Source organism: Drosophila takahashii, chromosome 3R, assembly GCF_030179915.1.
Source record: "Drosophila takahashii strain IR98-3 E-12201 chromosome 3R, DtakHiC1v2, whole genome shotgun sequence".
NCBI classification, from domain to species: domain Eukaryota; kingdom Metazoa; phylum Arthropoda; class Insecta; order Diptera; family Drosophilidae; genus Drosophila; species Drosophila takahashii.
The window spans coordinates 31,004,413-31,032,332 of record NC_091681.1 but is presented as its reverse complement, the minus strand read 5'-3'; the positions used below and the strand labels follow the sequence as shown (position 1 = coordinate 31,032,332).

The window sequence follows — 27,920 nt, the reverse complement described above, 5'->3', positions numbered from 1 at the left end:
CAAGCGACTATCGATAGCGATTTATTGTGCAATCAATCGATTGGTGGCTCAAATGACAGAGTGTTCACACAGAGAGGGTTTTCGCTTAAGTGGCCATGTTTCGCTTCAGGGACTAATTAATTAATTAATCCATCTCCTAAATTTGGACAAAATTGTGACTTAAAAAACAATTGTTTGTCCACAAATAATTTTTACTGCGCTTGTCTAGATGACATTCTCGTTCTTGGACCGTTGATAACATTCCACATGCTAGCGTTCAAATTTCAATTTGTTTTGAGTTATAATTCTATAATTTTCAGGACAACTAAATTTGCACGTCCTTTCGGTTTCGAGGTTGTTTGTCCTGATCAGCGGCGCTTTAGCGGTTTCTCTATGTGAACACGATTCCGCTTAAAATCGCTGTTGTATTCGCTGTTGCAATATTACCGATAGTGGTTACACTATCGCAACGTAAAACCATCCGATTGTCCAACGGTTGTATTTCGATTGCAACGCCGTCGAGAACTACATTTTGTTTTGCCATTTCAATAAATCTATTATTTACCACTAAATAGCGGTGCTACCGAGCCCGGAAACAGTGTCCGCGTTCTGGAGTTACGGCGAACAACGAATCCCGCAACGATACGTCCATGAAAATCGAAAGGCAACGGGAGCAGCAGCTGAAGAAGAGGCAGAGGCAGCAGCAGCAACAACAGCAACAACAAAATACACAAAATAAAAGAAGCAGCAGACGGAAAAGTGTTTAAATGGTGGAGAACTGAAAAGGAGAGGCGTTACTGCACATAGGGATTTTCCGGAGGAACCGCGGAGCCAACGGAGGAGACCAGCCAAAGATGCTCTAGAGGGCGGCGGTTCGGAACGATTTTCTCCCTCCTCCGGAGGACGACCAGAGTTGCCAGAGGACCAGGATGATGACTACTCCTACTCCTGGTGAAGCAGGAAGCTAAAGATATATATATATATATCCCAAATTTATATATCAACCAGTAATCGGATTGTATTGGGCAATGCCCCTTGGGTAAACCCACCTGAGAGGATCCAGCCGCTGGAGAAGACCTGCCTTGTTTAGCATTTAATCCGGAATCCAGTCCTTTGTGCCTGCCTCCTTGTTAACACACACACACTCACTCTATATTGTTTACGTTTACGCTTGTTTGTTTGTTGAACTCCACAAATCGTCCTTCCATTAATTGTTAGTCACGAATCCCTCACGTTGAGCACTCAAATCAAAATGATAGCATCATCCTCGTCGATATCGAAATTGAAATTGAAGTTTAAGTTGAAATTGAATTTGCAATTGAAATCGAAGCGTCCAGCCGTTAAAGCTACAATCAAATTACTCCCGTCCAAACCCACCTCGTCATCATCGCCATCGCAGATTGGAGCCAGGGCCGCCAGGATTAGTTGGATTTCTCGCCAGGATCAGTCCTCGTCAGCCATCCCAATTGAGTGAAGCCCAGGATACACGAATCTAAGGGTAGGTTATGCCTTAGAATTTCCATGACCGAACAATAACTAATGATCTAATTTCCCTATTTAGTCTGTGGATTGTCGGATTTGCATGGCACATTGGCATATATCTTATAGAATCTTTTCAAGGACTAGGATAATACTTTAGGGAATGCAAAAACATCCATATTTGTCTGCCTTTTCTGTTGAAATACTGATTTATTAATGATCCTGCATGTATTTAATACATGATCTTCAAAGAATTGCACAATTTATCAACAAATAGTTAATTGTTATTATCCAAGCGCAAGCATTGATTATTATAAATCTTCAAATTTCCAAGTCCAATCTGCATTTATCCAATGAAAACACATTTTGTTTGACAAACAAACGCCTATTGAAGATTATTAAGAATCCATAATAATAAGTATACTGTAAAACAACAAACCAAGAGTGTTAGTCATAGGTATAATGCCCACGCCATGCAAATATTTTTCACATTACCCTCATATATTAAAAAAATACAAGTTTAAATATCTATATTTGTTTGTAACTTACATCTTCGTTCTTTCATCTTACCCTCACTCTTTCATCTAACTCTTTCATCTTTTCCTGCAGACATTTTAAAAATTTGTCAAGGAACTTAATTCATTTTATTAAAAGTTATTATCAGAGCTTTAAAATGTGCTAACGATTTTACTAAATATTTAACACATTTTTTGAATATTTTGATATATAATTAAGTTAATTAGTTAGTTAATTTGTTAAAAATAATTTTAAAATATTGCTCGAGCGTCTTAATTATTATCCATTATCCATAATTTTCTCTGCAATATTACTAACTAATCAAACTTCTTTTGTTTTTCTTTCAGGTACTGCATGTAGTACATCAACTGTAATATAAGATACATAAATAGGAAGTAATGCGAATAAAAGAAAATAAGTGAAACGCAGCGTTAAAAATTTCTACAAATCGGACATCAAAAGATTCAACCGTCTTAAAGGAGTCACATCGTTTTGAATACATATATTGTCAAGCGTTGGCCATTTCTCACTTCAGTTTAATCGGTAAGTGTTTTATTTTCTTTTGCAATCATACGCATTCTTTATATTTATTTAGGCGTAAGTTTAAATCATTCGTGCGCGAAATATTTGTTCTCCCCCTCAAAGCTAATATCAAAGGGTTATTCAATAATGCATGCACTGGGGTTGAATGGCGGTTACATGATTGCTTAAGAGTACGCCACACCATGAACACCTTCAATTCAAATTTTTGTCAGAAATATTTAAATTATAAAATACCAACAGGGAAACGAAACAAATCTAAAATTGAACCAAAACCCTAACAAAATTGGATGTATATTTAATTTTTATATTACTTGAAACTGCCATTCAAATAGATTTCTGAAATTCTTTGAAATTGTTTTTACTATTTACTTCCAAAATTTTTGGTTTTGTCGGTATTTTAAGTCTAAAGGTTGGGTGGTAATTGTTTTTGCATGCGCCGCACCATGAACAACTTGCTTAACAGTATTAAATTAATACCAACCCGAAATCGTAAAAAAAATTATAATTTAGACAAAAATCAAAAACATGTAAGATTTTAATATCTACTATTTTTTGGAACATTTTCAATTATAAAAAATGTAATGATAATGTTGCTTAAGTAATTTGTACACATATTAATACATTTTTATACCCGTTACTCGTAGAGTAAAAGGGTATATTAGATTCGTGCAAAAGTATGTAACAGGTAGAAGGAAGCGTTTCCGACCCTATAAACTATATATATTCTTGATCAGGATCACTAGCCGAGTCGATCTAGCCATGTCCGTCTGTCCGTCTGTCCGTCTGTCTGTCTGTATGAACGCTGAGATCTCGGAAACTACAAAAGCTAGAAGGTTGAGATTCTCCACGCATATTCTTGGGCTTCCTACGCAGCGCAAGTTTATTTTAGCCGAGTGCCACGCCCCCTCTAACGCCCACAATAGCCCACTAACGATTTTAAAATGTGTCTGGCGCCCACACCTTTTAAGATTTCCGAGAAGTATAAATGCAATTTTGTTGTGCATATTTATACCTATCGAAATGTAGAAGATTTTTCAAATCGGACCATTCCACTATGGGGAAAAAGTCCGTTTTTTTGGCATAAACGCAAAAAATAAAAGTTACTAATTTAAAAAACAAATATTTTATTTTAATAGTAAAACGGTTAAACTTATTAGAACAATTTAAAAAAAAATTTTACGTGCCACCGATAATTTGTTGTAGCCTATCAAAGTCTATCGATTAACGTGCTCATCTCTAAGAAAAAAGCGCGCTAATTTTACTCCAAAGTTTCCCATCGTCGTGCAAAGTGTTCAGAGGGCGAAAAAATAAACAAAAATATGGAAAATTTACGTCAAGGTATGCTTAAATACTTCTCAAAACAAATTGTGTTGTAACTGTTTGCATTGTCCTGTTGTTTAATGTCTTGTGTATGTCTCTTTTAGCCGAAAACTAACAAAAGTTATTGTGTTCTGTTAAGCTTTAGTTAAGAATCTACGCCGATCGACGCAAGGTTGTAATATAAATGTATTAACAAAATGATAAAGAAACAGGTGTTATCATTGCTTTTTGCCCGTTTTTGCCCCTTTTTCAATAAATCACTGTTTAGCTGCATATGAATTCCGATGTTACAAACGATATTGAAAGTACGGAGGAAGACGAAGATGGTGAAATCAATTTCTTTGATTTGGATAGTGTTTATTTGGAAGCAGAACCTGAAGAAGAATGATTGAAGTTGGTGTCTAGGTATGGCAAACACACCATAACACAAACCCAATTTTTTAACTTTCTTGCTTGTTTCAGAGAGTTTCGATGGAGAATAATTAAATTTTATTTTATTAATATTATATCTTACATAAGTTATCTATATAAAAATGTTTTTTATTAATAAAAAAAATATTCTTACAAATTTTTAGGGGGTTGACCATAATGGGGAGGTGGTGGGTGGGTGGCTGTGGGTGGTGTTTTTACAACCGTAAGGTTTTTTCAAAAAATGGAAAAAACCGAAATTCTATTTGTGCATAAGGAGTATATATTATAATTTTCAAGGCCCTATCTTTAAAACTAGAGTTTATGCCAAAAAAACGGAATTTTTCCCCATAGTGCATTCATTAAAAAGTTATACGCAATCAAAATTTCTATATCCATCTCACTCGCACTCCCTTTAGCTGAGTTACGATTATTAGTCGGGACACCAACCCGAGTACAGCGTTCGCACTCCCATTAGCTGAGTGACGGGTATTAGATAGTCGGGACACGAACCCGACTATAGCGTTCTCTCTTGTTTTAGATTACATTTAAGTAATATAATTTAAATGGCTAAAAAGATTTATATATTGTATTCGTGCAAAGGTATTTAACAGCTAAAAGGAAGCATTTCAGACCCTGTAAAGTATATATATTCCTGATCAGGATCACTAGCCGAGTCGATCGAGCCATGTCCGTCTGTCTGTCCGGAGATTTTGGAAACTACAAAAGCTAGAAAGCTTAGATTACCCACATATATTCTTGCGCTTCATATGCAGCGCAAGTTTGTTTCAGCCGAGGGCCACGCCCCCTCTAACGCCCACAATCGGCTTAAACGATTTTAGTTATGCCCGATCAAAGTATTACTTCTCCATCTTCCTCCCTCTGTCTTTAGCTGATTAACTGGTATCTGATAGTCGGGGCACCCGACTATAGCGTTCTCTCTTGTTTAATTAATAAAATTTAAATGTCTAAAAAAAACCCGGTAAAGAAGCTTTGCAGAAAGATAACTACACTCTACACCATAAATTTACTAATTGAACCAAATATTTCTATACTGACCAAATGTATAAAATTTATTCTAATCCAATAAGTTATCACAAATTTATTTCAGAAACCACTTTAACTTTTTGGAATACCAATATCTTCCCTTGATTTTCATGTTGAATTTTGTATGCAAATTACATATGTGAGTATCCGCCTTAATTGTCAATGGGTTTTTAAAAGTTTTAGATAATATGATTTTATTTGATGAAGAAGGGCTAAGCTAATTCTTTAAATAGTATTGATGTTTTTACTGGCTTACATTAAAACCGTCTAAAAATGTGGCGAGAAAAATAAAATTTTATAAATGGGACATTTTTATATTCATTTCACAAACATATGGTTATTGGATTTTAACTTATCTCGGTTATATTACAGAGATGTTGTATCTAAGTTACAGTTTGCCTTCCTTGTTTAATTCTATCAGCATTGACAACTTATTAGTTATAAACATTTTTCTTTAGCTTGAACATATTTACAAACCAATTATTTCTAAGCAGAAGTAATTTTAAAGCTAAAACTAAACACTGTAACACATTGTTTAGTAATTTATTATATTATTTGAAAATCATACTTCGGTTTTCACCACACGAAAAAGGGACTTAGCTGCTGCCACTTAGCTGCGCCAATTTAATTAATGTCGCGCTATATAATTATTTTGCCACCTGAATCCTATAATAAGTTTCCTTTGTCCTGAACAAGGTGCAACAGTTTTCCACGCCAAAGTGCATCCTTTGGATGTCCTTGCGAATGGGCGTTGCACCTGAAAAGTGAGCGCTTCCGTGTTGAACTTTTCTGGCTTTGCTGGCAACTTTTGCCGCGAACAAAGTGCCACTATTGACCTTCGGCAATACTCGCAGCCGTAGTGAGTATTTTTCCGTGCTTTTTCCCCCAGTTTGCCGGGCCAAAGCAAAGAGTCTAGACCATCATCAGACGCCCCTTGTTCATCGGGTTTGGTTCGTTTGGTTGAGCAATGGCGGTCTTAACCTCATTAGAAACAAATGAGGCTGCCGCCGGTCGCAGCCCCTCCTCCTTTCCCCATACCTTCCATATTGTTTTCAAACTTATTCGAAAATAATTTCCACGTTTGTGTTTAGGGGAGGAAATGGAATCCGGAGGTGGGTCTTGCAACTCAACCCTTGCGTTCTGCGGATTACAAATAAAAACCCAACTCCGCCGCTCTGTTTATGTACAATAAGGACGGGCGTCTGATTTTTCCTTTGCCCTGGCACTCTGGCAGTGGGCCAGGATTTGGTCTGGGTTCTTGGGTTCCAAGGACCAAGGATTATCGGGGGAATGGGAACCAAGGACCGAATCTGGACCTGCGCATATTGGTTGCACACAATGACTCCTATTCGCCTGATGCCGTCTCTTTTGCTCTGCCGCAACCACGGACACTTTGAAAAGAACATCCTTTGTGTTGTGTTGTTGTACAATGTACATGAAGCATCATTATGTTGGAGGTCGTCCCCAGCGCCAGAACTCCTGCTCCTTCTACTGCTACTACACCTCTGGCGGGCAGTCCATCAACAGCTGGTCGGGAACTCTGAGGGGCACTGGTTCTCCACTAGGAGAAAAAAGCCACATAGTCGATACATTAGGTAGTTTTACACAAAAATATATAGTTCAATTTTTTAGACAACTTCCGGATATATTTGAAAGTCTTTTTGTGTTCAAGATTCAGTTATTATATTAGACAACATTTTGGTATAAAACACAAAATCCAGTTGCAGTTCATATCAAAAGAGTACCAGTAAAATCTTTAAAAAATAAGAAATGATACAAAGATTCAATTCTTTAGAATTCTGTATTTTATTAAATATATTTAAGTGACGGATGTGTTATTTAAAAAAATTTTACTGTGCTAATATCATAGTAAGTAAATGTAATAATGTTAAAATACATTTTTTTAAATTTTAAATTTTTTTAAATAGTTGTTTTGGAAAGCCTGACTCTTAACTCTTAAAAATCTTAATATTGTTCTGTTTTTATATGGAACTTAAGAAATATTTAAATACCCTATTGAATTGTCTTAATCAAAGTTCTAGTTCTTTATCAAAGTTTTAGTTCTTAATCAAAGTTTTAAATATTTTCTCTGCGTGATATTCCGACTCCGATGTGCTCGTCAATTAAGTTCGATATCCGTACATAAACGACGTAAGCGCCATCCTCGATGTCCGCATGCAACAATTGTGAATGGAAGAGGCTGTGGGTGAGGACTGCGATGAGGATGTGGATGAGGTTGAGGCTGGCAACCCCGAAATGGTTTATGTACTCATGGGCGCACATACGTGGCTGGCAGGGTGAAATCTGCAATCGCTGTCAACGCTGGATGAGGATTCTGATTCAGAATCAGACTGAGCATCACTTTCAGAGGACTCGACTCGCTCAGTTTGACTTTACGCTTGTCAAGGCATTGTCACCCGAATACTTTGTGCTCCGTGGCTCGTGCCAGAGATTTGTCAACAATTAGTGGCGAGATAATAATCCGAAAAGTCGCGCGGTTCCCGAAGTGAGCAACCTGTCGAGGAATTGGATTTTCAAGAGTGCATCAAAGGTGATTTAATGGCATACCTGAGGTTTGGGATCCCTCGAAGAAACGTAAACCAAAGCCCGCTAGTATTTCTTCACCTGGGCAACCGTTTACAGGGAAACTCTAAGCAGTAGCCTCCGGCCATGGGAAGCCCTCATCTCACGCTAGACTTACCTGTCAATCATCAGAACTCATAACTTGAAAAGAATGGAAAGGAATTATCCGGCGATGCGTACGCAATCTAATAGGGATAGAAAAATCATCATCATCTGCCCTCGAGAGGGTCTGCTTCTGCTGCTGCCTCATGTTTCCATTGTTGTTTCTCGGCATTCGCTCACAACACAAAATCAATAAGGATTTATTTAATTATTTCATAATTTCCGTTCAACTGCATTCGAACAAGAATGAAACAAAATAGTTGCTGGCAATCAATTTTTGGGGGTTGAACCTTAACTCGAAATATATTCAATGTGTAATCTATTCTTTTATCGTATGGAATATATTAAAGCGCATTGTCTGTGGCTTCCAAAAATATTTGATAAGTTTCGCAACAGATAAATATGAGTTATATGTAGATAGAAGCGATTCGCCGGCGGCATATTTATAAAGATAAAAGTTCAGTTTAGTTGATTAACAGAACATTATTCATTTGTTTAGCAAGATGCTTTTGCGTAACCCTTAAGGATTTTCCTCGATTTGGTCTCAGATCAACTAGGGCTTTTTTAAAACCCGCTCCGAATAAAAATGTTTCTTCCTACTGATTTTCTTAAAAATAAATCCCCTTATTTTCTTAATATCAGATTAATAAAAAAAACCCATCAGCGCCGAAGAACTCGCTATCTTAAAAAAGGGAGTCATATTTCGGTGGAAAATCATTTTCTTTTTAAAAAATATAAACTTTTTTCAACTTATCCTTAAAACATCCAAGATATAATTGTTTGCATATTTAAGATACTTAATTTATCTAATTGCTCTAACTAAACACTTTGCAAACCCCAATCAAACGTAATTTATCTTCCAAAACCAATGCAATCTGCGCAATAATTAAGTTTAAAGCTCTTATATGTATGCAGAGTTCCTATTTGAACGGTTTCCATTTCGATCTGCTTAAATATTAATAAATGATGAATTTAAAAAATGTTAATATAACTTAAAATTAGAGAGCAGACTGCAGGAAAAATAACATTGAAATAAATGTCTTCCACTTAACTTTCGATATCTAAGTACTTTAAATATAAATTTGTTCTTGCTATATTATTAATATTAATTCCCTGCTTAGACAAAAAATAGCGAAAGCAACTGCTGAGTACTCAGTAAATAAGATTAGAATGCATGCAAGGTCATACTTAAGTTTCACGACCTAAGGTGCCACTTCAGTATTTTTAATAGTTATGCCTAGCGTTCTAAAAATATCCTGTAATGATTAACAAAACGCTTAGGAAACCACGCGCGGCAAAGTCAAAGGTAATTCGCTCTTCTGAATGTTCCGGGCCTCATTTAACCATCGTTATGGCCATAAAAAGCGTCAGCAACTAACTTTCTTTGTGACCCGAGAGAAAAAGCAGCTTCTACGGGGCTTTCAGTAGCAATTATGCCATTAAGGTCGAGCCGAATCTTTGATGTCGGCGAAAAGGCACTTGTTAGTCCTGAGATGCAAGGATCCTGCGATGATGATGATGCACCAAAGAGGTGCCGATTTCCCCTGCTGTTTGGCGTTGTCTTTGTGCCGGAGGATTCCCTCAATCGTCAAGTGCCCAGCGGGCGCGGAGGATGTCCTTCTCCTAGAAAACGACGCCATCTCTATAGTCCTTTCTAGTCCTCCCACGGATTCCTTTGCGGCGACGAGCGTTTTAATTGTGCCTTTCTTTGTTCTTTTCGCCGTAATGGAGTGCTATGCAAATGGCGTTTTGATGAATTTCCTTGGCTCTCCGCCGGCGCTATTGCTTTGTGGCTGCTCCTTGGCTCCTCAGTTCCTCAGTTCCCCAGTTGTCCTGGCCCAGCTAAAACAACGAAAACAAACAAGAGCAGCACATTCATCCCCTTTCATCAGCTTCGGATGCTGTGTATGTGTGTCTGTAAGTCATGGCTGGCAGGGAAGTGCTGCCCGAAACCCAAACCCATACCCATCATACCCAAAACCCACATCCAAACCTTTCTCGTCTCCACTTTTTGCCATGCTCTGCTCATGTCCTTTGTGCCTTCTAGTTGTTGTATTTGTCGCTGCCCTGTTGTTGGCGGCAAACTTAAACAGTGATGTCGGCTTTTCAACAGCCAAAGAAACAGTTTTATTTTAGTAATAAAAGAGATTCTTCAGAAGAGAATCTAATGATTTTTTCCCAAAATTAGATATTCTTCTTCAAGTTATAAACTTTTATTTATTTTATTATTAACTAAATCAATTAAACGTACTTCACAAAAAGTCATTCTTTCACCTGATGCACTATTTTTAAACGAATTACGACGAAAAAATATCTAGGAAAATTCCCGTTTGGGCAAAAGCTTCTTCCACAATTTTTGACCGAAAAATTTCCAAAAAAATTTCAACTTGTAATAAAATTTCCAATTGATTGGCGTTCAAACCTAGAAGCATTAATTTTGATCGATTTTTTTCTAGAATATTATGATGATACTTTTATGAAAAATGCGATCGGAATCGTTACCTTATGTTGTTAGCTTTTCAAAACAGTCATACCGTTGAAACCTTCAAATGGTCATATTTATAGAAATCCTTATGGTATTATCAGAAGTATGACATATGATGAAAGTTCAGGTCTAAACTTTTTAAATACAGTTTAAGAATGTTAGTATTGGAAAGAGTTTTGAAGCTATAAAATTATTTTAATATAAATCTTAACTGGAAAAAGTCTAAACCGGCATTCCTTTTCCACTCTTTATTGCAAAGGGGAGGGAAAAAGGAACAACGAAGAAAAGGGAATATTTTTGATTTACGAAAAGCGCGACGCGGTGCTTACTTTCTAGTTTTGGCCTGCTCTCGAACGCGTCAGACAGTCGGAGGAATCCAGAGGCATCGGGGGTATTTCAAAGGAGCAAAGTCCTGGCCACCATCCCCGATTTTAGCATGGCATTATTGGGGTGTGTGTGTGTGTGTGTGTGTCTCCCTGACTGAGTGTGTGTGTGTGTGTGTGCGTATTTCGTGTTCAAATTTTGTACATAATGGATTATTGTCCTTTTGCCTTTTTCCCTTTGCCATGCGCCCCGCTTTGCTGCATTGGTCGATATCGTCAACCAATCAAAAGCGCCCTCAAAATGGCCGCCATTCGATTCCGCTCCTCGCTTTGCAATCTGCGTGGGTTCCCCTGCTCCTTTCTCCCCTGCTCCCTTGTTCCCTGTTGATAAGAAATGGGGAACAAGAAAGGCAAAAGGAGCCGTCGCCTCCGCCGCCAAGTGGTCATTCATTCGGCTTCCGCATCCTTGAGAATTTCCCATTGCGGCTCCAATTACCAGTGCGGTTTCGATTTCGATTTATGCAAAGCAACTTGCCATCAAAAGATGGGAAAGTGGGCCAAGTCAGTTATGGAATGGGTTTTATGCATTCAGATAGATTTTAAGAAATTCGGTTTTAACAGTTTAAGTAATTTTAAATATAATAAGAATTTTAAGATTTAAAACCCAGGTCTGTGTTAAAAAAAATTGTACCGTTTTCTACCCAAAAATATTCCCTAGACAGAAAACTGGAATCTTGCGTTGAATTTTAAATTTTATTCACTACATGTTATTTCAAAATTAAGGCATTAAATTAGCTTTTGTTTTTGAATATTTCCACATACTTTTAGTACCTTTCTATAACTTAACAATATAATAGAACACCCAGAAAAAAAAAATGACCTAAAATGTCAAAAAATGGCCTAGAATTTAGGTAAAATTGGCCTAAAACTGGAGCTAAGTCCTTGAATGGCCTAAAATTTAGGATACCATGACGTAAAATGTTAGGCCATTAAAGGCCTAAAATGGGGGTAATTTTTGGCCTAGATTTTAGGTAATTGGCTGCCTAAAAATATGAGAAAACCCCTATCCAAAATTTTATAATATTATAAAGTAAATACAGAAAAGTTTATAGCTAACTCGAGGTCAATGTCGGGTAAGTCTTCAAGAAGTCGTCATTATTCCAACACACAAAAACGAGCGAAGAGGCTTCACTGTTCAGCAGTGAAATCGCTGTTTTATTCAACGATGGAAGTGGGTTACCATGCAAGCCGCGCTATAACTGGTTGGGAATTATAGCGTCGCTAGAACGGTATCAGAGTTCCGTGCAAATTTATTTAGGTAAAATGCATTCATTTTAAGGCCCACGATGACCTAAAATATTAGGCTATACGGGACCTAAATAGTAGGGCAAATATACCAAAAATTTAAATTTTTAGGCAGTACATGACCTAAAAAGGAACTTTTAGTCCATTTAAAATGTTTTAGGCTATGCATGACCTAAAATGTTGTCCATCATTTTTCTGGGTGAAGGCATTATTTATAAGTCTTTAATTTTGTTTCATACAAATTTTATAAGCTAAAATGTAAAATTTAATACGTTTTCTCTAAATCTCACTCTAAATAAAGTCCAGAGATTAAATATTCTTACCACATAGTACAGAAGTTAAATTTCCAAAAACATAAACTTCATGAAAACTTATCTTTTTTAGCACATTTTGTTTTTTTTACAGATATTTTTATTAATTTATACCTGAAATTAAAAATGGGTTGGACATTCAAAAATGAAAACAAATTCTAAAAACATAATTGCGTTTTCTTGGATTCTGAATGCTATGCTATGCATTTTCACTTGCCAAAAAATAAATTTTAGCGGCGCTCAACTTTCACATATGTATTTTTTCTTGTCACGATGAAAAGTGAAACCACTTAAAATTATCAAAACAATGTTGAAAAAAAACTCGATGATACCTTCAAAAAAAAATATCACGATAAAAATATTTTTTTTTCGTAAAAAATATCGATATTTTGATATATTTGCGCCATCCCTATTATTGACTAACTTAAACATAAAACAGTCTTTTCTTTCAGGCCGCGAATTCTTAAGAGCAAGAGAATATGTTTTCATGGATCATACATCTGTAACTTAACTTTACTAAAAAAAAATATTATTCACAAATAACCATCTGGGCCTTAAGAATTCGCGACGAGTGGACGAGCTGTGAAAATTGTGATCATCGTCTTTTTAAAAACAATTTTTTATAAAACTCATAAAAGAAATTATTATCATTTGTTCTTTGGGTAACCTTAAACCCGAACTGATCTACTTGAAACCCATTTGACTTGGGTCGTTTGGGTTTGGGTAGTTGACCTACTTGACCTGAAATTTGGTTTGGGTACCCAAATAACCCATTTTGATACCCACGCAGGGCTCTAGTATTTATATACAAGGTGTTAAAACTCAGTTTATATAGTTGTCACCCTACCAGTGAACAGATTTAAATGCGATCAGCAAACAGTGCCCAGTGATTTCCCAGGTAGATGAGGTCCGAAAATTCAGCACCTGGTCAATCAGCTAGGTTTGCCTGTCGCGAGTCTATCAAAAATGTTTCTGAAATTAATATGCAAAGTACCTAAGTCTAAGTATCTTGGGACCCAGTCTTTAGGTGGCCTGCTCATTCGTCTTTGTTCGCTTTTCGCGTGCAGTCCGCTTTTCATTCGCTTTTCCAGTGCCTCTTGGTCTGCAAAAAATACAAAACAGAAAAACAGAAATTAAAGGTTTTAAAACCAGGTGTGTTCAAAAAATATTGTAGCGTTTCCTATCCATAATTATTTCTAGGTTAAAAACTAGAATCTTGTGTTCGATTTCAAAAATAAAATATTATACATTATTATAAGTCTTAAATTGTAATTTATAATAACTCTATAAGTTAAAATATAAAATTTAAAACGTTTTCTCAAAATTTCACTATAAATACAGTCCAAAAATTAATCATTACCTTTCGTTTACCTATTCTTACTACTTAATAAAGAAGTTAGTTATTCTAAAACAAACTTAAATATTTTAAAATGTTATTTCTTAATTTATATCTGAAATATAAATGGGACATTTAAAAATGAAAAAAAAATCTAAAAATATTTTTCGTTTTCTAACTTCGAATTCACTAACTTAAACATAAAACTTTCTTTTCTTTCAGGCCTTGTCTAATTGCCTTCCAAATTCGCAAACGAGCGCATCTTCCATGTCCCAGATATTTGTAAAATACGGGCGTTTGTGATTTGAAACCGAGAGAAAAACACGTTCGTTAATCGTAACTGGTAACTTTAGCGTAGGAACATAGATAAATACTTAGCAGCGATCGCTCGTCTCCTGGGAAGCCAATTTAGAGTGGCATGAGTGGCCATCCATCGGGACTCCGGAAACATGATGATAATGAGTGTAGTGGGCCACGACCACCAGTACCCGGAGAAGAGAGCCGTGTTAAAAAGGTGATTTAAATGGATTTAAATAAATAAAAAAAATCTTCAATGATCTTCTCCTTACCCAGATGACCGAAGGGGTAGCAGAGACCTCGAAGAATTCGCCGCCATCCTACCTGAACTGGGCCCGGACGCTGAACCACCTGCTGGAGGACCGCGATGGGGTCGAGTTGTTCAAGAAGTACGTCGAGGAGGAGGCGCCCGCCTATAATGACCACCTCAACTTCTATTTCGCCTGCGAGGGCCTCAAGCAGCAGACGGATCCGGAGAAGATCAAGCAGATAATTGGAGCCATCTACAGGTGGGTGTGATTATACTTTAAGTATGAAATCTAATTTAACTATCCCTTAATTCAGATTCCTGCGCAAGAGTCAACTGTCCATCTCCGATGACCTGCGCGCCCAGATCAAGGCCATCAAGACGAATCCCGAGCTGCCGCTCAGCCCGCACATCTTCGATCCCATGCAGCGCCATGTGGAGGTCACCATCCGCGACAACATCTACCCCACGTTTCTCTGCTCCGAGATGTACATCCTGTACATCCAGCAGATGTCCGCCCAGCAGGAGCGTTTCAGCAGCAGTGGGGCCACGGGATCGGGAGGCAGTGCCGGCAGCAGTGGCAGCGGTGGCAGCAGTCTCGTGGGCGCCTGTGCCCTTCCCCCAACCTCCGCCACCACGAAGCAGCAGCAGCAGCAGCAGCTGCATCAGCAGCACCTCCAGCAGCTGGTGCCGCCCGGTGCCTTCATCAATCTGCCGGTGAGCAGCGTGAGCGGGCCGCCAGCTGGCACATGCAGTGCCAGCGGCAGTGTGTACGGTCCCTCCACCTCGGCCAGCTCCAGTGGCTCCATCAGTGCCACCGACACACTGCCACGCAGCTCCACGCTGCCCACGCTGCACGAGGACTCGGTGCTGTCGCTCTGCGATGACTTCGAGAAGGTGCAGATGCAGGAGGCCGGCGGCGGATCCCTGGGTTCCGGATCCGTGGGCGCGAATGCGCGGGCGCCCGACTACCCGATCCGACTGACGCGGGACCTACTGATAGCAACGCAGAAAAGAAGACTGGAAATCCGACCTCCCGGGTATGTACGCCCCTTTTTTTTATTCCTTGTAACCCTTAGTTAATACCGAAGCTTAGGCTAGAATGTACATACAAAGTATATAAGATAGTAATATGTAATTAAATAGTTGCAGTCAAAATAATAATGTAGAAAAATTCATATTTGATTAATCTAAAGAAATTTAAAAGTTTAAATACTTTTCTCCTAAACTTTACAATTAAAATGTAATATTTTGCTATTACGTTGATTGCAATATTATTTAGAACCATGCAAAGATTTGTACACCTGGCGAGATCCACCACACTTTTATACTCTTATGTTTGTCTTAAGTTTTAAAATTTTCCATTATTGATTATGATTTTCTGTGATTAACTCCTAATTTGTTACTTTTGTTTCTTTTACTTTTTTTACATATGTTGTACATGAACGCCCACAAAAACACGCACGCCAAAAAAACACGAACCCACTTGCATACACCATTGGACCTCCAAAAAAAAAACATCACCCGCATATGCATTGTACATATGTTTATGTTATACACTACTACTGACTCGATGATATATACTATTTGCTCCTTATTTGTTTTTGAACATTTTCGTTTTGTGGATCTTGACGATTATCCCATTCACAAAAAACACAAAATCACACACACGATTGGGCGCCATTGCATGGAAACCATATATATTCCTGGTCCGATCTGCATGCGAGTAGTGCCCACGGTTATGTGTACAATCCCAGCACTACCAACACCTCCTATGTGCCGAATTCGCGGGTTGATTCGGAAAGGGGCAGCGTTAGCTCCGGCGGACGCACCGACTCCGACACCATGTCGATCTCCAGCTGTTCCATGTGAGTAGCGGCTTCGCGCCGTTGAGAGATCCCGATGAGATGGCTACTTGAGACAAGGGACCAACCAAGCTCAGCCGACAGTTTGACTGACTAACTGATTCCTCGTTTCAGGGACGGTCGCCCGTACATACAACGCAGACACAGCTCCACGGAAAGCAAGGCGATTCGCCAGAGCGCGATGGCGAACAAGGAGACCAACACGTTTCAGGTGAGTAGGAAAGCGATAAGGAAGAGATATATCAAAAGTTCAAAGCAATACTATCAAAACTATGTGATATAGCTTCAACCTCTCTTTTTTTAATGAGTATTTTATATAAGTATAGATTATTAATTTCTTTGTTATTTCAATCTAATCAAGGTGATACCTCGCACACAACGACTACATTCGAACGAGCACCGACCGCTGAAGGAGGACGAACTGGTGGCCCTGCTGATACCCAAGTTGGAGGAAGTGAAGCGGAAGCGAGACCTGGAAGAAAGAGCGCGCGAGGTGGGTTCAATATGAGTTATCGCTAAGGAACCTTTAATTAATCTAAAATCTACTAATCTACAGCGAAATCCCGGCGCTGCTCTGCTAACCAACGAAAGATCCAGTGCCAGCGATCGAGCCTTCGCCGAGGCGATACGGGAGAAGTTCGCACTGGACGAGGACAACGACCAAGACATTCTGGACCAGCACGTGTCGCGGGTGTGGAAGGACCAAACGCCGCACCGCTCGCCGGGAACGATGTCGCCCTGCCCGCCCATCCCGTCGCGCCGCCGCACAGCCACCCACGATTCGGGAATGGTCAGCGATGGCGCCATGAGTCTGAGTAAGACTAATCGTAGGAAACCTTCGAAGTACTAGTTTTTTAACACACAAATCTTAACACACAGGCGGGCACTCGATGAAGCACTCAAAGTCCATGCCGGATCACAGTTCCTGCTCGAGGAAGTTGACAAACAAATGGCCTTCCATGAACACAGACAGTGGCATTAGCATGTTCTCGGCCGACACTGTTACCAAGTACAAAGATGCGAGGTGGGTGCAGATGGCAATTTAATTAATTAACCCCCATTTATAACTAACTATCTAACCGATTGCAAAACCCCTTACTAAAGCTCTCGATCTGGCTCTAGCACGGCCTCGAAACTGGAGGAGGCGAAACGAAGACTGGAAGACGAGCCGCGGCGCTCTCGTCGATATGCCCAACCACTGGCCACCTTCAGCAGCAGCAGCAGTGGCGGCAGCATCAGCCTGCCCCACCAGCATCAGCACCACGTGCAGCTGCAGAGCACGGCGGCGCCACCGCCTCTGCCGGCCAAGCCGCCGGAGACGATAGTGGTGTTCTCGTTTTGCGAGGAGCCAGTGCCGTACAGAATAAAAATACCCGGTACTCAGCCAACCCTGCGTCAGTTCAAGGACTATCTGCCCAGAAGAGGTCACTTCAGGTAGCGTATCTACTTGAATCATTCTGTGTATGCATTATCTTAATCATCTTGGAACCCACACAGATTCTTCTTCAAGACGCATTGCGAGGACCCGGACAGTCCAGTGATTCAGGAAGAGATTGTTAACGACTCCGACATACTGCCCCTATTCGGAGACAAAGCGATGGGTCTTGTCAAGCCATCCGATTAATATTTAAGCATTTAGCGTAGATTTTGTATTAAGGCAAATCGTGAGTGTGACTTGGTGCACTCGATGATTGATGAAGATGATGGCGATGATACTGAGATGGATACGATAACGAACGCACCAAGTGTACGCATCTTAGAGCTAGCAAACTGGAGAAGCTATTTCCGACAAATCAAAAGCTATTAATGATATCTGTACGGGCGACCGACCGGCTTTTGTAAGCATCACAAACTACTCTCTGCGGGGGCAATGTATTTTTCTGTACAACAAAAAACTGATTCCCTAACGAAATTTTTGGAGCTACTTTATGTTGATCCACACCACCTTGTGGAGGCCGTACATTTCGAGAGTCCGAAAAGCGTTTTAGGATTAGGAGCCTAGGATCCTGCACAAAAATGATCGATTTATTAAGAAGATTTATGGGTTTACCTCTCTCGATTGGGATTTGTTTGTTACTTTTTACTAACTACGGACTGCCTGCAATAAATTTTGTTAATATTTTTGTAATGTGCATTTTGATGATAATGATGATATGATGATATTAACAAAGTTCTATTCAACTCGACAAAAAATCAAAAGATAATCTGTTTTATTTTTGTATAATCTATAACACAGCATACACAACACACATTTAACATTTATGTATTTATACAATGTATTGTAATTGCGTCAATTGCATCTACCGATCTACCATTAGGCACATTTCATTTTCGGCTATCGATTGAGTCCATTATTGTGATACACAATACAGGCCCTTGGCCTTGGCCGAAGCGGACGACATCGATCGATTGATTTATTTAAATTTAAATTAAGTTAATGCATACACACATACTATACATATTTTTTTAAGAAAACTGACATAACCGCAGAAATATGCAAAAATAACGGATAAATTTATTATATCAAACATATTTTATTTGTGAGCAAAATGCATATAGATTTAATAAAAAAAGTACATGGATAGAACGTAAAGTGTCAAATGATTCGATTTCATTCGGATGGATGGGTGATGATGGTCGGGACTAAGCCTTAGATTATCTACTATGTCTATTCGATAGCTAAACTGCCGTGCAGTCGTCCCGCTGAACGTGGGACACATAGTTCTGCTCGTTGATGAACGTGTGCGTGCACTTGGGACAATGATAGCGACGATGGCGGTTCGTTCCGGGACTCTCGTGCTCCCGCAGATGGGCCTTCATGTTGTACATCTGGGAGAAGCGCTTGTTGCACACCGGACAGGCGAAGGGCTTGTCGCCCGTGTGCGAACGCATGTGCCGCTCCAAATGCGCCTTGGTGCGGGTCTTGAAGCCGCACACCTGGCACTCCAGTCGCTTGGTCTCGTTGTCGTGGATCATCTTGTGCTTGTACAGGGCCACCTTGTGGACGAATCGCTTGGAGCAGACATCGCACTGAAATGGCGTTTCCCCTGAATGCCAGGCCATGTGGTGCTTCAGCCGAAACTTGCGGCTAAAGCGCTCGGGGCAAACGGGACAGGCGAACTGCTTGACGGGCTCGTGGTTCTGCAGGTGGCCAATGAAGCCCGAGTACGATTGCAGCGTCTTGCCGCACTGATCACAGACATAGCCGGGAAAGTGCTCCCGCTTGGTATGGGCATTGTACGAGCGCCGGCTGGTGAACTTCTCCGGACAGCTGGGGCATTGAATGTTCACGGTGTACTCGCCGGAGCTGTCCTGATCCTGCTCCTGGTCGTCGCCATCGCCGTCGGATATTATGTATTCGATGGTCCCATCCAGATGGTCGTCAAAGTCGCTCATGGTGTCCTCCTTGAAGAAGTCTGCTTCATGGGCCTCATGCTTCAGGTCCTGGTCCTCCTCCCCTTCCTCCTGCTCGTTTATGATGATCTCGTTGTCTATGTCCAGCTCTAAGTCCACGGACTGGAACCCCTCCTCCTCCAACTCCTGATCCACGGTTTGCTTGATAATGAAGGTGTGCTGCTCCTCCCCCTCGCCGGCCACCACCTCCTCGATGCTGGTGGGATCCATCAGGGTGACGCCTTCCCCGGAGGTGTCCACCTCCTCCAGCTGCTGATGCTCCTCCTCATCGGGATCGTCCTCCTCCTCCTCGCCGCCCTCCACCTCCTCAATGTTCCCATCGAATTTGGTTATCGTCCTGGTCTCCCTGGCGGCATCCTCCTCCTTGAACGGCGAGTGCTTGAGTTCCTTCGGCATGTAGGGACTGTGGATCAGCTCGAGGATCTCGTGGCGCAGCTTGCGCGCGATTTGAATGGACTTGTGGTATCTGGTCAGCTTTTCGCAGCACTTCTTGCAGATCGTCGAGGATTCGTCCGCCAGGACGTAGTCGGTGCCCCGGGTGCACTGCAGGACCAGGTCGCTGATCAGCACCGGGGGATGGCCAACGGTCTCTGTGTGAATGTCCTTCGGCACGCGCACGGAAAATTGGCAAATGCAGCAATTCATTTTGGACTCGACTGGACTGGAATTTATTTACAAAATATGCTTAGACGAGGGCTGCACTGCTGAGGGTATCGGTTATCGACAGGCATTTATCGAACTGGTGGTTCCAGCTTATCTAACGGTTGCGGCTTTCAAATTTATATTTTAACCGTTCCGATAAAAAATACATTTTAATTATTTTGAAAATAACTGTATTTACTAAATGCATAACTTGGCAAAACCATATTCCAAAAACATAATTCTGAGCTGACTTAAAATGCATTATTAAGTGAAAGCTTTAGTTTTTGAAAAAGGATGGTATCTAATCAAAAATTCAGTTGATATAATCCGTTTTGTACATTATAGTCAAATAAAATAGATAGTTTATTAGCCATGGAATTTTTTAATTTATTCATTAAATTGCCAACAAGGCAAAACTAAAAACTCGACATGTTTTTATTGCCTCTCACTGTGCCTTTGTTTTATTCTTCATACGCATTCATGTTCTTCTTGGGCAAGATAATATTGAAGTGCTGGTATTTCGTCCACGACAGCAATATATCCTTCGTCCTGCCGTGCGGAGCTTCTCCAAAAGTCTAGGTACAGGTTCGATCATAATCAGTTATCAAAGGGTAAGTACCATCCACTTACCTTGCAGCACCCATAGATCTTGATTATTTTCTTTTCCTCTTTATTACTGAGGAATCCGCCACCCAGGCATTTTGTGCATATGCCAAGGTCGTCCATTTCCTCCTGGGTTTCTTCATAAATTTGCTCTGGAAACGGGATTAATCGATGAGATTTATAGCGAAAAATCAACCAAAACTAACCATGGTCCTTCGAGTCGGATCCTCTGACGATCGTCCTTCCGAACCGAGTTAAACCGTGCATATGGATCACCATTAATAGATACTTGTTTTTCCCCTTCGAAATCTGAACTCTTGGAACATTTATTAGGAGGGCGTTAACTCGCGAAACACTTTGCCTTCGAATGGGCTTAACTATTTGCGAAAGGGGAGTCAAAAGGTTTAGCGTTTTCATTTTGGAAAAATTTAAAAAAATCGGCACTGGAATTTAGATGAAATATTCCAAAAGAAATGTGGTCTCAACAGTAGCAAGGCTCCAGCTAGACTGATTTTGTGTAAGGCCTTCGAGTCAAATGAGAAATTCAGAACTGTCACAAAAATCAGAGCACCTAGGATCAATCTAAAAAATATTCAAATTTTGGAAAAGTAAACCTACAGAAATGGTGAATTTTATCTCAGCACTACCAATATAAATTGAATCCTTTGGAAATGGATATGTTCCTTAGAAAATAACACCAAAATATTCGCAAACAAAACCTGTTCAATTTAACTGTGCAATTTTTATTTAAATAGAATTAACATTTCCAAAATGCATGTGCAACTTTATTTCTTAACGCTGATCTTGAAATCCTTGTATGTGGTCCACGCTTGTAGTATATTCCTCGTCCTTTTGTGATCAGCACCGCCAAATGTCTAAGGACACAATCCTATTAGCCAATAGTTTCAGATACGAAATCTTTTTAACTTACTCTGGAGGTGCCATAAATCTTTATTTTCTTCTTGTCCTCCTCATTGAGAATTCTTCCACCGCCCATGCATTTGGCACATATGCCCTGTGGTTCCATCTCCTCCAAAATTGAGTCGAATATTGTCACTGTAAATGGGAACTGTAAAAAATCTAGGACTACCGAGCATCCGAAACTCACAATGATTGTCGACATTAGCTCCCCGGACGATCACTCTTCCAAAATTCGTGTAGCCATGTGTATGGATCATCACCAACAAATAACGATTCTGACCTTTCGCGATCCGAACCCTTGGAATTCCAACCAAACTGATCAAATCGGTTGAATAACATTTTTCTAAGATTAATAGATACTATTAATTAAAAATAATTAACTTGGTTTCAAAACTTACGCAACGGAGAAAGACATTGTGGAATACGGCTCAAAGACTTGAGAAATTTCATTTTATTTTTTCAAAGGAAATACAAGTGGAATTTCTATACAATTTGAATTTTGATCCGAAAAGGTTTAGTATTCCAAACTGATTTTTATAAACTAAAATGCCATTTGCGTAAAAGTCATGGCTCATGGGATTGTAAGTTAATATCAGGGTTTTAAGACAGTTGTTTTCTCTATTTCATTGCACCTAGTATCCTTCATCAGAGATTTCGATCGTATAGTCCGGGTATTTGGTGGCCAAGATGCGTTTCGCCTGGGCGTGATCACCTTTTCCAAAACCCTGAAATGGAAGATAATAGAACAATCATAATACAAGTTTTAGATATTGCCAAAAACTAAATTATTATGAAAACCTTTGAAAGAAATATAAATTTCTTTTCAAGGTTTGTTATTTTTATTAATAAGTTCAAGATGTTTTTAGGTAGTATAATATTATCGATGCAAATGGGACTCTTATAAAGAAAAGTACTCCTTAAATCTCGTAGAACTCTATAGTAATCCAAAATATTCACCTGCGAGTATCCATAGACCTTGAGGTATTTCTTATCGGGATTGTGCTCGATGCGACCGCCACCGGGGCACTCGGCGCGAAGACCCAGTTTTTTGAAGACCTCCTCCTCGCGATCGAAGATGTCGGCTATAGGATATAGGTTCCCAGGATTAAGAGTGCAATAACAGTTACAGGTAAACCTACTTACCATGCCATTGGCAATCCGAAAAACCACGAACTACAGCCTTTGAAGCATCTCCTCCGTCAATGACATTGATCAGGATGTACTTAAATACGCCCTCGGGACTGATGTGCACCAATGGCACGCCTGCAAGTGCTTCTTCGGACATTTTGTGCATCAGTCGAAGTCCTTTGGAGAATAATTGAAGACGATTCATTACGGAAAAGTGTTGAAAATAGCAATTTATTCCTTACCAACCGGCAAATATTCCAAAAATGCTTGATTTTATTCTTGCAAGGTGAGATGTCTATCGATATCATCGATTAAAAAGTAGTTAGGGTATTCCGTAACTGTTGAATGAAAAATAAGCAAAAAATCATACCAAATTGTTTTGTTTTATATTTATACTTAAATTTTTTACAGTCCCTTCTTTAATTTCCTAGATAAAAAACATATTTTAATTAGTACAAACGAATGAAATTTTAATAATTTTCAGTGAACCATTCACCGAAAAACCATACAAAATTAGTTTATGTAAGGTGTTAATAAATGTTGTATTTAAATTTAAACATAGTTACCATCATATTAAGATCTAAAATTTCATTGCAATAAGAATATAAAAAATAATTTTCACTTCAATTAAAGGTATCGATATCAACATAGACTCCCATCCGAAACTATCGATACTATCGGTACAGCTCTAGCGTTGACAACAAAATATACACAAATTAAATTGTTAAGCCGAATTTTCCGATTCCAAGGCGACGAGATGAGCTCCACGCGTCCGTTTTGCTTCGTTTGCGGCAAGGAGAAGTCCGTGGGCGTGTTCCAGCTGATAGAAGGTAACGATTGCTTCGCCACCTTTTCCTGGAAAATCCTAATTGCCGACTTTTTTGCAGGCTGCATTGTGCCAGGAACCTTCAAGCCGATCAAGGATATACTGAAATACTTCGAGAAGATCATCAACCAGCGGCTGGATCTCTCGCCCAACTCGGCGGCCTGCCGGGATTGCCTGGAGTACCTCTTCAACTACGACCGGCTGGTGAGGAATCTCAGCCAGGTGCAGCGCCAGATTGCGGATGCACTGCTGGGCTGCCGGCAGGTGGAGGGCAAGCCGGAGAGCAAACAGCAGGCGGCCAAGAGGGCCAGGGTCCAGGTGCCCGCGTTCAAGATCATCCAGGCCAGTCCGCTCAAGGAGCAGTCGCCCGAAAAGGAGGTGGAGGATCCGGCGGCGGAGGAGGAGGGCGATCCCGAGGAGTTCATGAGCGAGGAGATGCTGGACGAGGACTTTCAGTTCAGCGAACCGGACGAGGAGTTCTCCTCGGAGGAGGAGTTCTTCACCGAGACCACCGAGATACCCTGCCACATCTGCGGCGAGATGTTCTCCAGCCAGGAGGTTCTCGAGCGGCACATCAAGGCCGACACCTGCCAGAAGTCGGAGCAGGCCACCTGCCAGGTGTGCGGCCTGAAGGTCAAGGACGACGAGGTGCTCGATCTGCACATGAACCTGCACGAGGGCAAGACCGAGCTGGAGTGCCGGTACTGCGACAAGAAGTTCTCGCACAAGCGCAACGTCCTGCGGCACATGGAGGTGCACTGGGACAAGAAGAAGTACCAGTGCGACAAATGCGGCGAACGCTTCTCGCTGTCCTGGCTAATGTACAACCATCTGATGCGCCACGATGCCGAGGAGAATGCTTTGATCTGCGAGGTGTGCCACCAGCAGTTCAAGACGAAGCGCACCTACAAGCACCACTTGCGCACCCACCAAACGGATCGGCCCCGCTACCCCTGCCCCGACTGCGAGAAGTCCTTCGTCGACAAGTACACATTGAAGGTGCACAAGCGGGTCCATCAGCCGGTCGAGAAGCCCGAGGAGTCGGCCGAAGCGGCCAAGGAGGCCACCGCGACGTTCTTTTAGGTGTAGTCCCCTAGTTTAATCTAATCCACATGTATGTATCATAAAATTAAATCTTAAACAATCATTGAAAAAATCCAGGGTTCGAAAAATTACATGTTAAATGTCAAAGTGTTAGGTTCAAAAAAAGTTATTCACTCGTGTGTACAAAATTGTATCCTACATTTGTTAGAAACATAAATAACACACACATGTCATGACGTGTTTTTTTACACAGCTTATTTTTAACACAATGAGTTTTTGACATAAAAAAATTTGAAAATTCACGGTTTTTCAGAGTATAAGAATTCATATATGTATGCTTTGAAATGGTTAAAACTAACATAAGATATCATGCCACATATTGGTTTTTCATTTTCCCTTCGACTCGTTAATCTCCGTAAAATGTAATTTCCATTTGTGTTAAAAACACAGTGTGTAAAAAACACTCAGTAAAAAACACAAGTGAGCTGTGTGTGCTAACAATTATTTTTACAATATAAGTTAAAAAGTGAAAAATAATTGTTTAAATTTTAAACACTTTTGTATTTGACAAACATGACAACAATAATTTTGCTCACACTGTAAAATACAATTTTTCATGTTTTTAACATGTGTGTCGATTTCAGAGCCCTGGAAAAACCCAGTATTCTAGACTGATTACCAGGAACTCTGAAACGCGCAGGTAAAATCGCGAATTTCGCGAATTTTCGCCGGGTAATAAAATAGGCAGATGTTTCTTTTAAATCCTCCGAAAAGATATCCCTTCTACCTGTGCATTTGCCGTATATAAAGATAGCCTGAGGAATAATCACACTTAGTTGAAAAGTTCAGCTTTGCAGGAGCACATCTCGTAGATAAATGGATTCGTTATTGATTCAGTTGAACACTTGCAGTGAGCTAATTTCGGAGGGCTACAGCAGCACGGGCAACATGGGCTGGCTGAACGAGTTCTGCGCCACTTTCCTGGACTTTGCCAGCGACCTGAAGGCCCGACTGCCCGAGGTGGCTCCCAGTGGCGCCAACTTGGATGTGGAGACCATCTTTCTCTGCCTCACCCAGGTGGTTACCTGCATCACGCACCTGGAGAGGACTATTACTTTGGTGGCCTCGCCGTTGACCAGGCAGCACTTTCTCGATCGCTTGGATTGGTGCTGCAGGCGACTTCTGATCTCCTTGACTCAACTGGAGAGCCGGGTGAGCAGTGTGAAGAACCTGGAGGATCACTCGTTCGTGGAGCTAATGGATTTGGCTCTGGATCAGCTGGATGATTACATGGAGAAGCTGGCAAAGGAGAGCTTCATGGAGGAGGAGGCGGAAGAGGATAGCTACCAGCTGGCCAGCATAGTGAATCACATAGTTCGGCATGCTTTGGCCTTTGCCAACGTTTCCATTCAGTCGGACAAGAAGGCTTTGACTTCCCTTTGCGAGACTTTACTAGGCGAATGTGCCACTTTTCACGAGGAGGCCGGTGATCCGAATAGTGGTCACCGCAAGCTGGAGGCTTTGTCCCTGGAACGAGCTCTCTACGCCCTGGAATCCTTCCTAAACGAGGCCATGCTGCACTTGCTCTTCGTCAGCCTGACCGAACTGGAGAACACTTCGGTGGGCAGGCTAAAGGAGGCCCTCCAAGAAGATGCTAACGAAGCTAAAGAGCTAATTGCCGCCTTCGACATCAATATGGATCGCATCCAGCAGATCGGAGTGCTGGCCATTGCCTTCTCGCAGGACATCAAGACCAAGACGATTGTGCGGAGCTGCCTGGCATCGTTGGAGTCCCTGGATGCCTGCATTGTCCCGGCGCTCCAGCTGCCCGAATCCGCTGCATCCGCACACCATGCCGAAATCCTGGAAGAGCACTTCAACCAGGAGCTCTTGATTTTCCGCAACGTCATCCACGAAATCATCGACAGCTGCTCGCTGATCAACAACTATCTGGACATGTTGGGCGAGGGTATACAGATTCAGGAGAAGAGCCACCTGAAGGTGATTGTCCAGCGGGGCAGCGTTTTGGTGGAGCACTTCCGGCTGCCGGTTAATTATTCGGCTCTCAGCGAAGATGGCCAGCGGGTGCACAAGGATCTCATCCTCATACTGCGCGAGTGCCAGGCTGTGGTTAATCTGGACATCCCAGTGGAGCCCAAACGCATCGTGAAACGCCTCAAGATCTTGTACTCCGTTCTGGCCAAGCTGAGGGACTCGATAAGCAGGGATAATCTGGAGCCCGACAGCTCGGTGGGATCTCAAAATCCGATTCCCTGTAACGTCACCAGGACGTTTGTCCGAAGCAGTCGATCCGCATCCAAGAGACACCGATCCTTTGTCAAACAAAGCGGAAATTGCTCGGTTTTTGGCCCACAGGAGACCTTTACTGAGTCCCCAAACAATGAAAGCGATCTTATAAGCTTTCAGATCACCGAAATTCTTAGATTAGACTGATCACCCAAGACAAACAATATTCTAAATAGGTATGTCTAGTAGAGTAAAATAAAAAAACAGATCCCTGAAATATTATAAATAAGTATGTCTTAAAAAATGCGTAATCTTTATAATTGAAACTGCTTCATTAATTTGAAGTGATTCTGATCATCCAAGACAAACAATATTCTAAATAGTATGTCTATTAAAATAAAATAAAATAATTTTTAAATTCTTCATTAATTTGAAGATTTTACAAAGAGGTAAACTCTTTCAGATTCCTGAAATATTCTAAATAGGTATGTCTTAAAAAAATGTGTAATCTATATAAGTGTAACGGCTTCAGTAATTTGAAGTTATTCACATAATTTTAAAAACACAATAAAAACATTACAAAAAAATTAAAAGTCGAAATTTTTTTTTTTTAATTTTTTTTATTGGGAACAAAATTAATAATGGCATTTAATGGCTAAAAAATATCTTGGAAATACGCCTTTGAGAATTATTTAAATACAACAATTTTCGTTTTTTATTTTTGGACTATTAACTTACAAAAAATGTATTTAAATTATGTATATTCTAAATAGGTATGCCTAGTAAAATAAAATGAAACATTTTTTAAATTCTTCATTAATTTGAAGATTTTACAAAAAGGTAAACACTTTCAGATCCCTGAAATATTCTAAATAAGTATGTCTTCAAAAAATGTGTAATCTATATAATTGATTAGGTGCTGAAACTGGGCAGTGATTAGGTGCTGAAA

General features: G+C 40.4%; 7 protein-coding genes across 13 annotated transcripts; 3 read left to right on the top strand and 4 right to left on the bottom strand.

The window, feature by feature from the left end:
* Window positions 1–462: 462 nt before the first annotated feature.
* Window positions 463–18,739, top strand: Axn (protein axin). Of its 5 annotated transcripts, XM_070217591.1 has the most exons (14): window positions 463–1,477; window positions 2,322–2,517; window positions 5,357–5,431; window positions 13,960–14,062; window positions 14,119–14,251; window positions 14,311–14,543; window positions 14,599–15,321; window positions 16,012–16,149; window positions 16,261–16,357; window positions 16,508–16,639; window positions 16,703–16,961; window positions 17,026–17,170; window positions 17,251–17,580; window positions 17,644–18,739. In XM_070217591.1, the coding sequence occupies exons 5-14, from the start codon at window positions 14,156–14,158 to the stop codon at window positions 17,768–17,770; spliced, it is 2,280 nt and encodes a 759-aa protein (XP_070073692.1). In that variant the 5' UTR covers window positions 463–1,477; window positions 2,322–2,517; window positions 5,357–5,431; window positions 13,960–14,062; window positions 14,119–14,155; the 3' UTR covers window positions 17,771–18,739. The 5 variants fall into 5 exon arrangements, with proteins under 5 accessions (XP_070073692.1, XP_070073693.1, XP_017008826.2 ...); XM_070217592.1 differs by lacking the exon at window positions 5,357–5,431; XM_017153337.3 differs by having other exon boundaries at window positions 13,960–14,251; window positions 17,269–17,580.
* Window positions 18,740–18,825: 86 nt separating this feature from the next.
* ZIPIC (Zinc-finger protein interacting with CP190) lies at window positions 18,826–20,266 on the bottom strand. Its single transcript, XM_017153340.3, has one exon. The coding sequence runs from the start codon at window positions 20,203–20,205 to the stop codon at window positions 18,826–18,828; it is 1,380 nt and encodes a 459-aa protein (XP_017008829.2). The 5' UTR covers window positions 20,206–20,266.
* A 298-nt stretch (window positions 20,267–20,564) lies between these two features.
* ocn (ocnus) lies at window positions 20,565–21,319 on the bottom strand. Its single transcript, XM_017153216.3, has 3 exons — window positions 21,012–21,319; window positions 20,833–20,957; window positions 20,565–20,777 (listed from the first exon to the last, which is right to left on the bottom strand). Exons 1-3 carry the CDS (start codon window positions 21,220–21,222, stop codon window positions 20,664–20,666), a joined length of 450 nt encoding a protein of 149 aa, XP_017008705.1. The 5' UTR covers window positions 21,223–21,319; the 3' UTR covers window positions 20,565–20,663.
* Window positions 21,320–21,527: 208 nt separating this feature from the next.
* Window positions 21,528–22,263, bottom strand: janB (janus B). The gene is made up of 4 exons (XM_017153184.3): window positions 22,125–22,263; window positions 21,914–22,069; window positions 21,737–21,861; window positions 21,528–21,680 (listed from the first exon to the last, which is right to left on the bottom strand). Exons 1-4 carry the CDS (start codon window positions 22,174–22,176, stop codon window positions 21,591–21,593), a joined length of 423 nt encoding a protein of 140 aa, XP_017008673.1. The 5' UTR covers window positions 22,177–22,263; the 3' UTR covers window positions 21,528–21,590.
* On the bottom strand, window positions 22,125–23,164 carry janA (janus A). Of its 3 annotated transcripts, none has more exons than XM_070217594.1 (4): window positions 23,097–23,164; window positions 22,870–23,031; window positions 22,684–22,808; window positions 22,125–22,451 (listed from the first exon to the last, which is right to left on the bottom strand). In XM_070217594.1, exons 2-4 carry the CDS (start codon window positions 23,018–23,020, stop codon window positions 22,359–22,361), a joined length of 369 nt encoding a protein of 122 aa, XP_070073695.1. In that variant the 5' UTR covers window positions 23,021–23,031; window positions 23,097–23,164; the 3' UTR covers window positions 22,125–22,358. The 3 variants fall into 3 exon arrangements, with proteins under 3 accessions (XP_070073695.1, XP_070073696.1, XP_017008674.2); XM_070217595.1 differs by having other exon boundaries at window positions 23,101–23,122; XM_017153185.3 differs by lacking the exon at window positions 23,097–23,164 and having other exon boundaries at window positions 22,870–23,059.
* Window positions 23,165–23,524: 360 nt separating this feature from the next.
* On the top strand, window positions 23,525–24,836 carry Sry-beta (Serendipity beta). The gene is made up of 2 exons (XM_017153163.3): window positions 23,525–23,684; window positions 23,742–24,836. The coding sequence occupies exons 1-2, from the start codon at window positions 23,612–23,614 to the stop codon at window positions 24,761–24,763; spliced, it is 1,095 nt and encodes a 364-aa protein (XP_017008652.1). The 5' UTR covers window positions 23,525–23,611; the 3' UTR covers window positions 24,764–24,836.
* Window positions 24,837–25,539: 703 nt separating this feature from the next.
* Sry-alpha (Serendipity alpha) lies at window positions 25,540–27,527 on the top strand. Its single transcript, XM_017153198.3, has one exon. The coding sequence runs from the start codon at window positions 25,601–25,603 to the stop codon at window positions 27,176–27,178; it is 1,578 nt and encodes a 525-aa protein (XP_017008687.2). The 5' UTR covers window positions 25,540–25,600; the 3' UTR covers window positions 27,179–27,527.
* The last annotated feature ends 393 nt before the right edge of the window (window positions 27,528–27,920 follow it).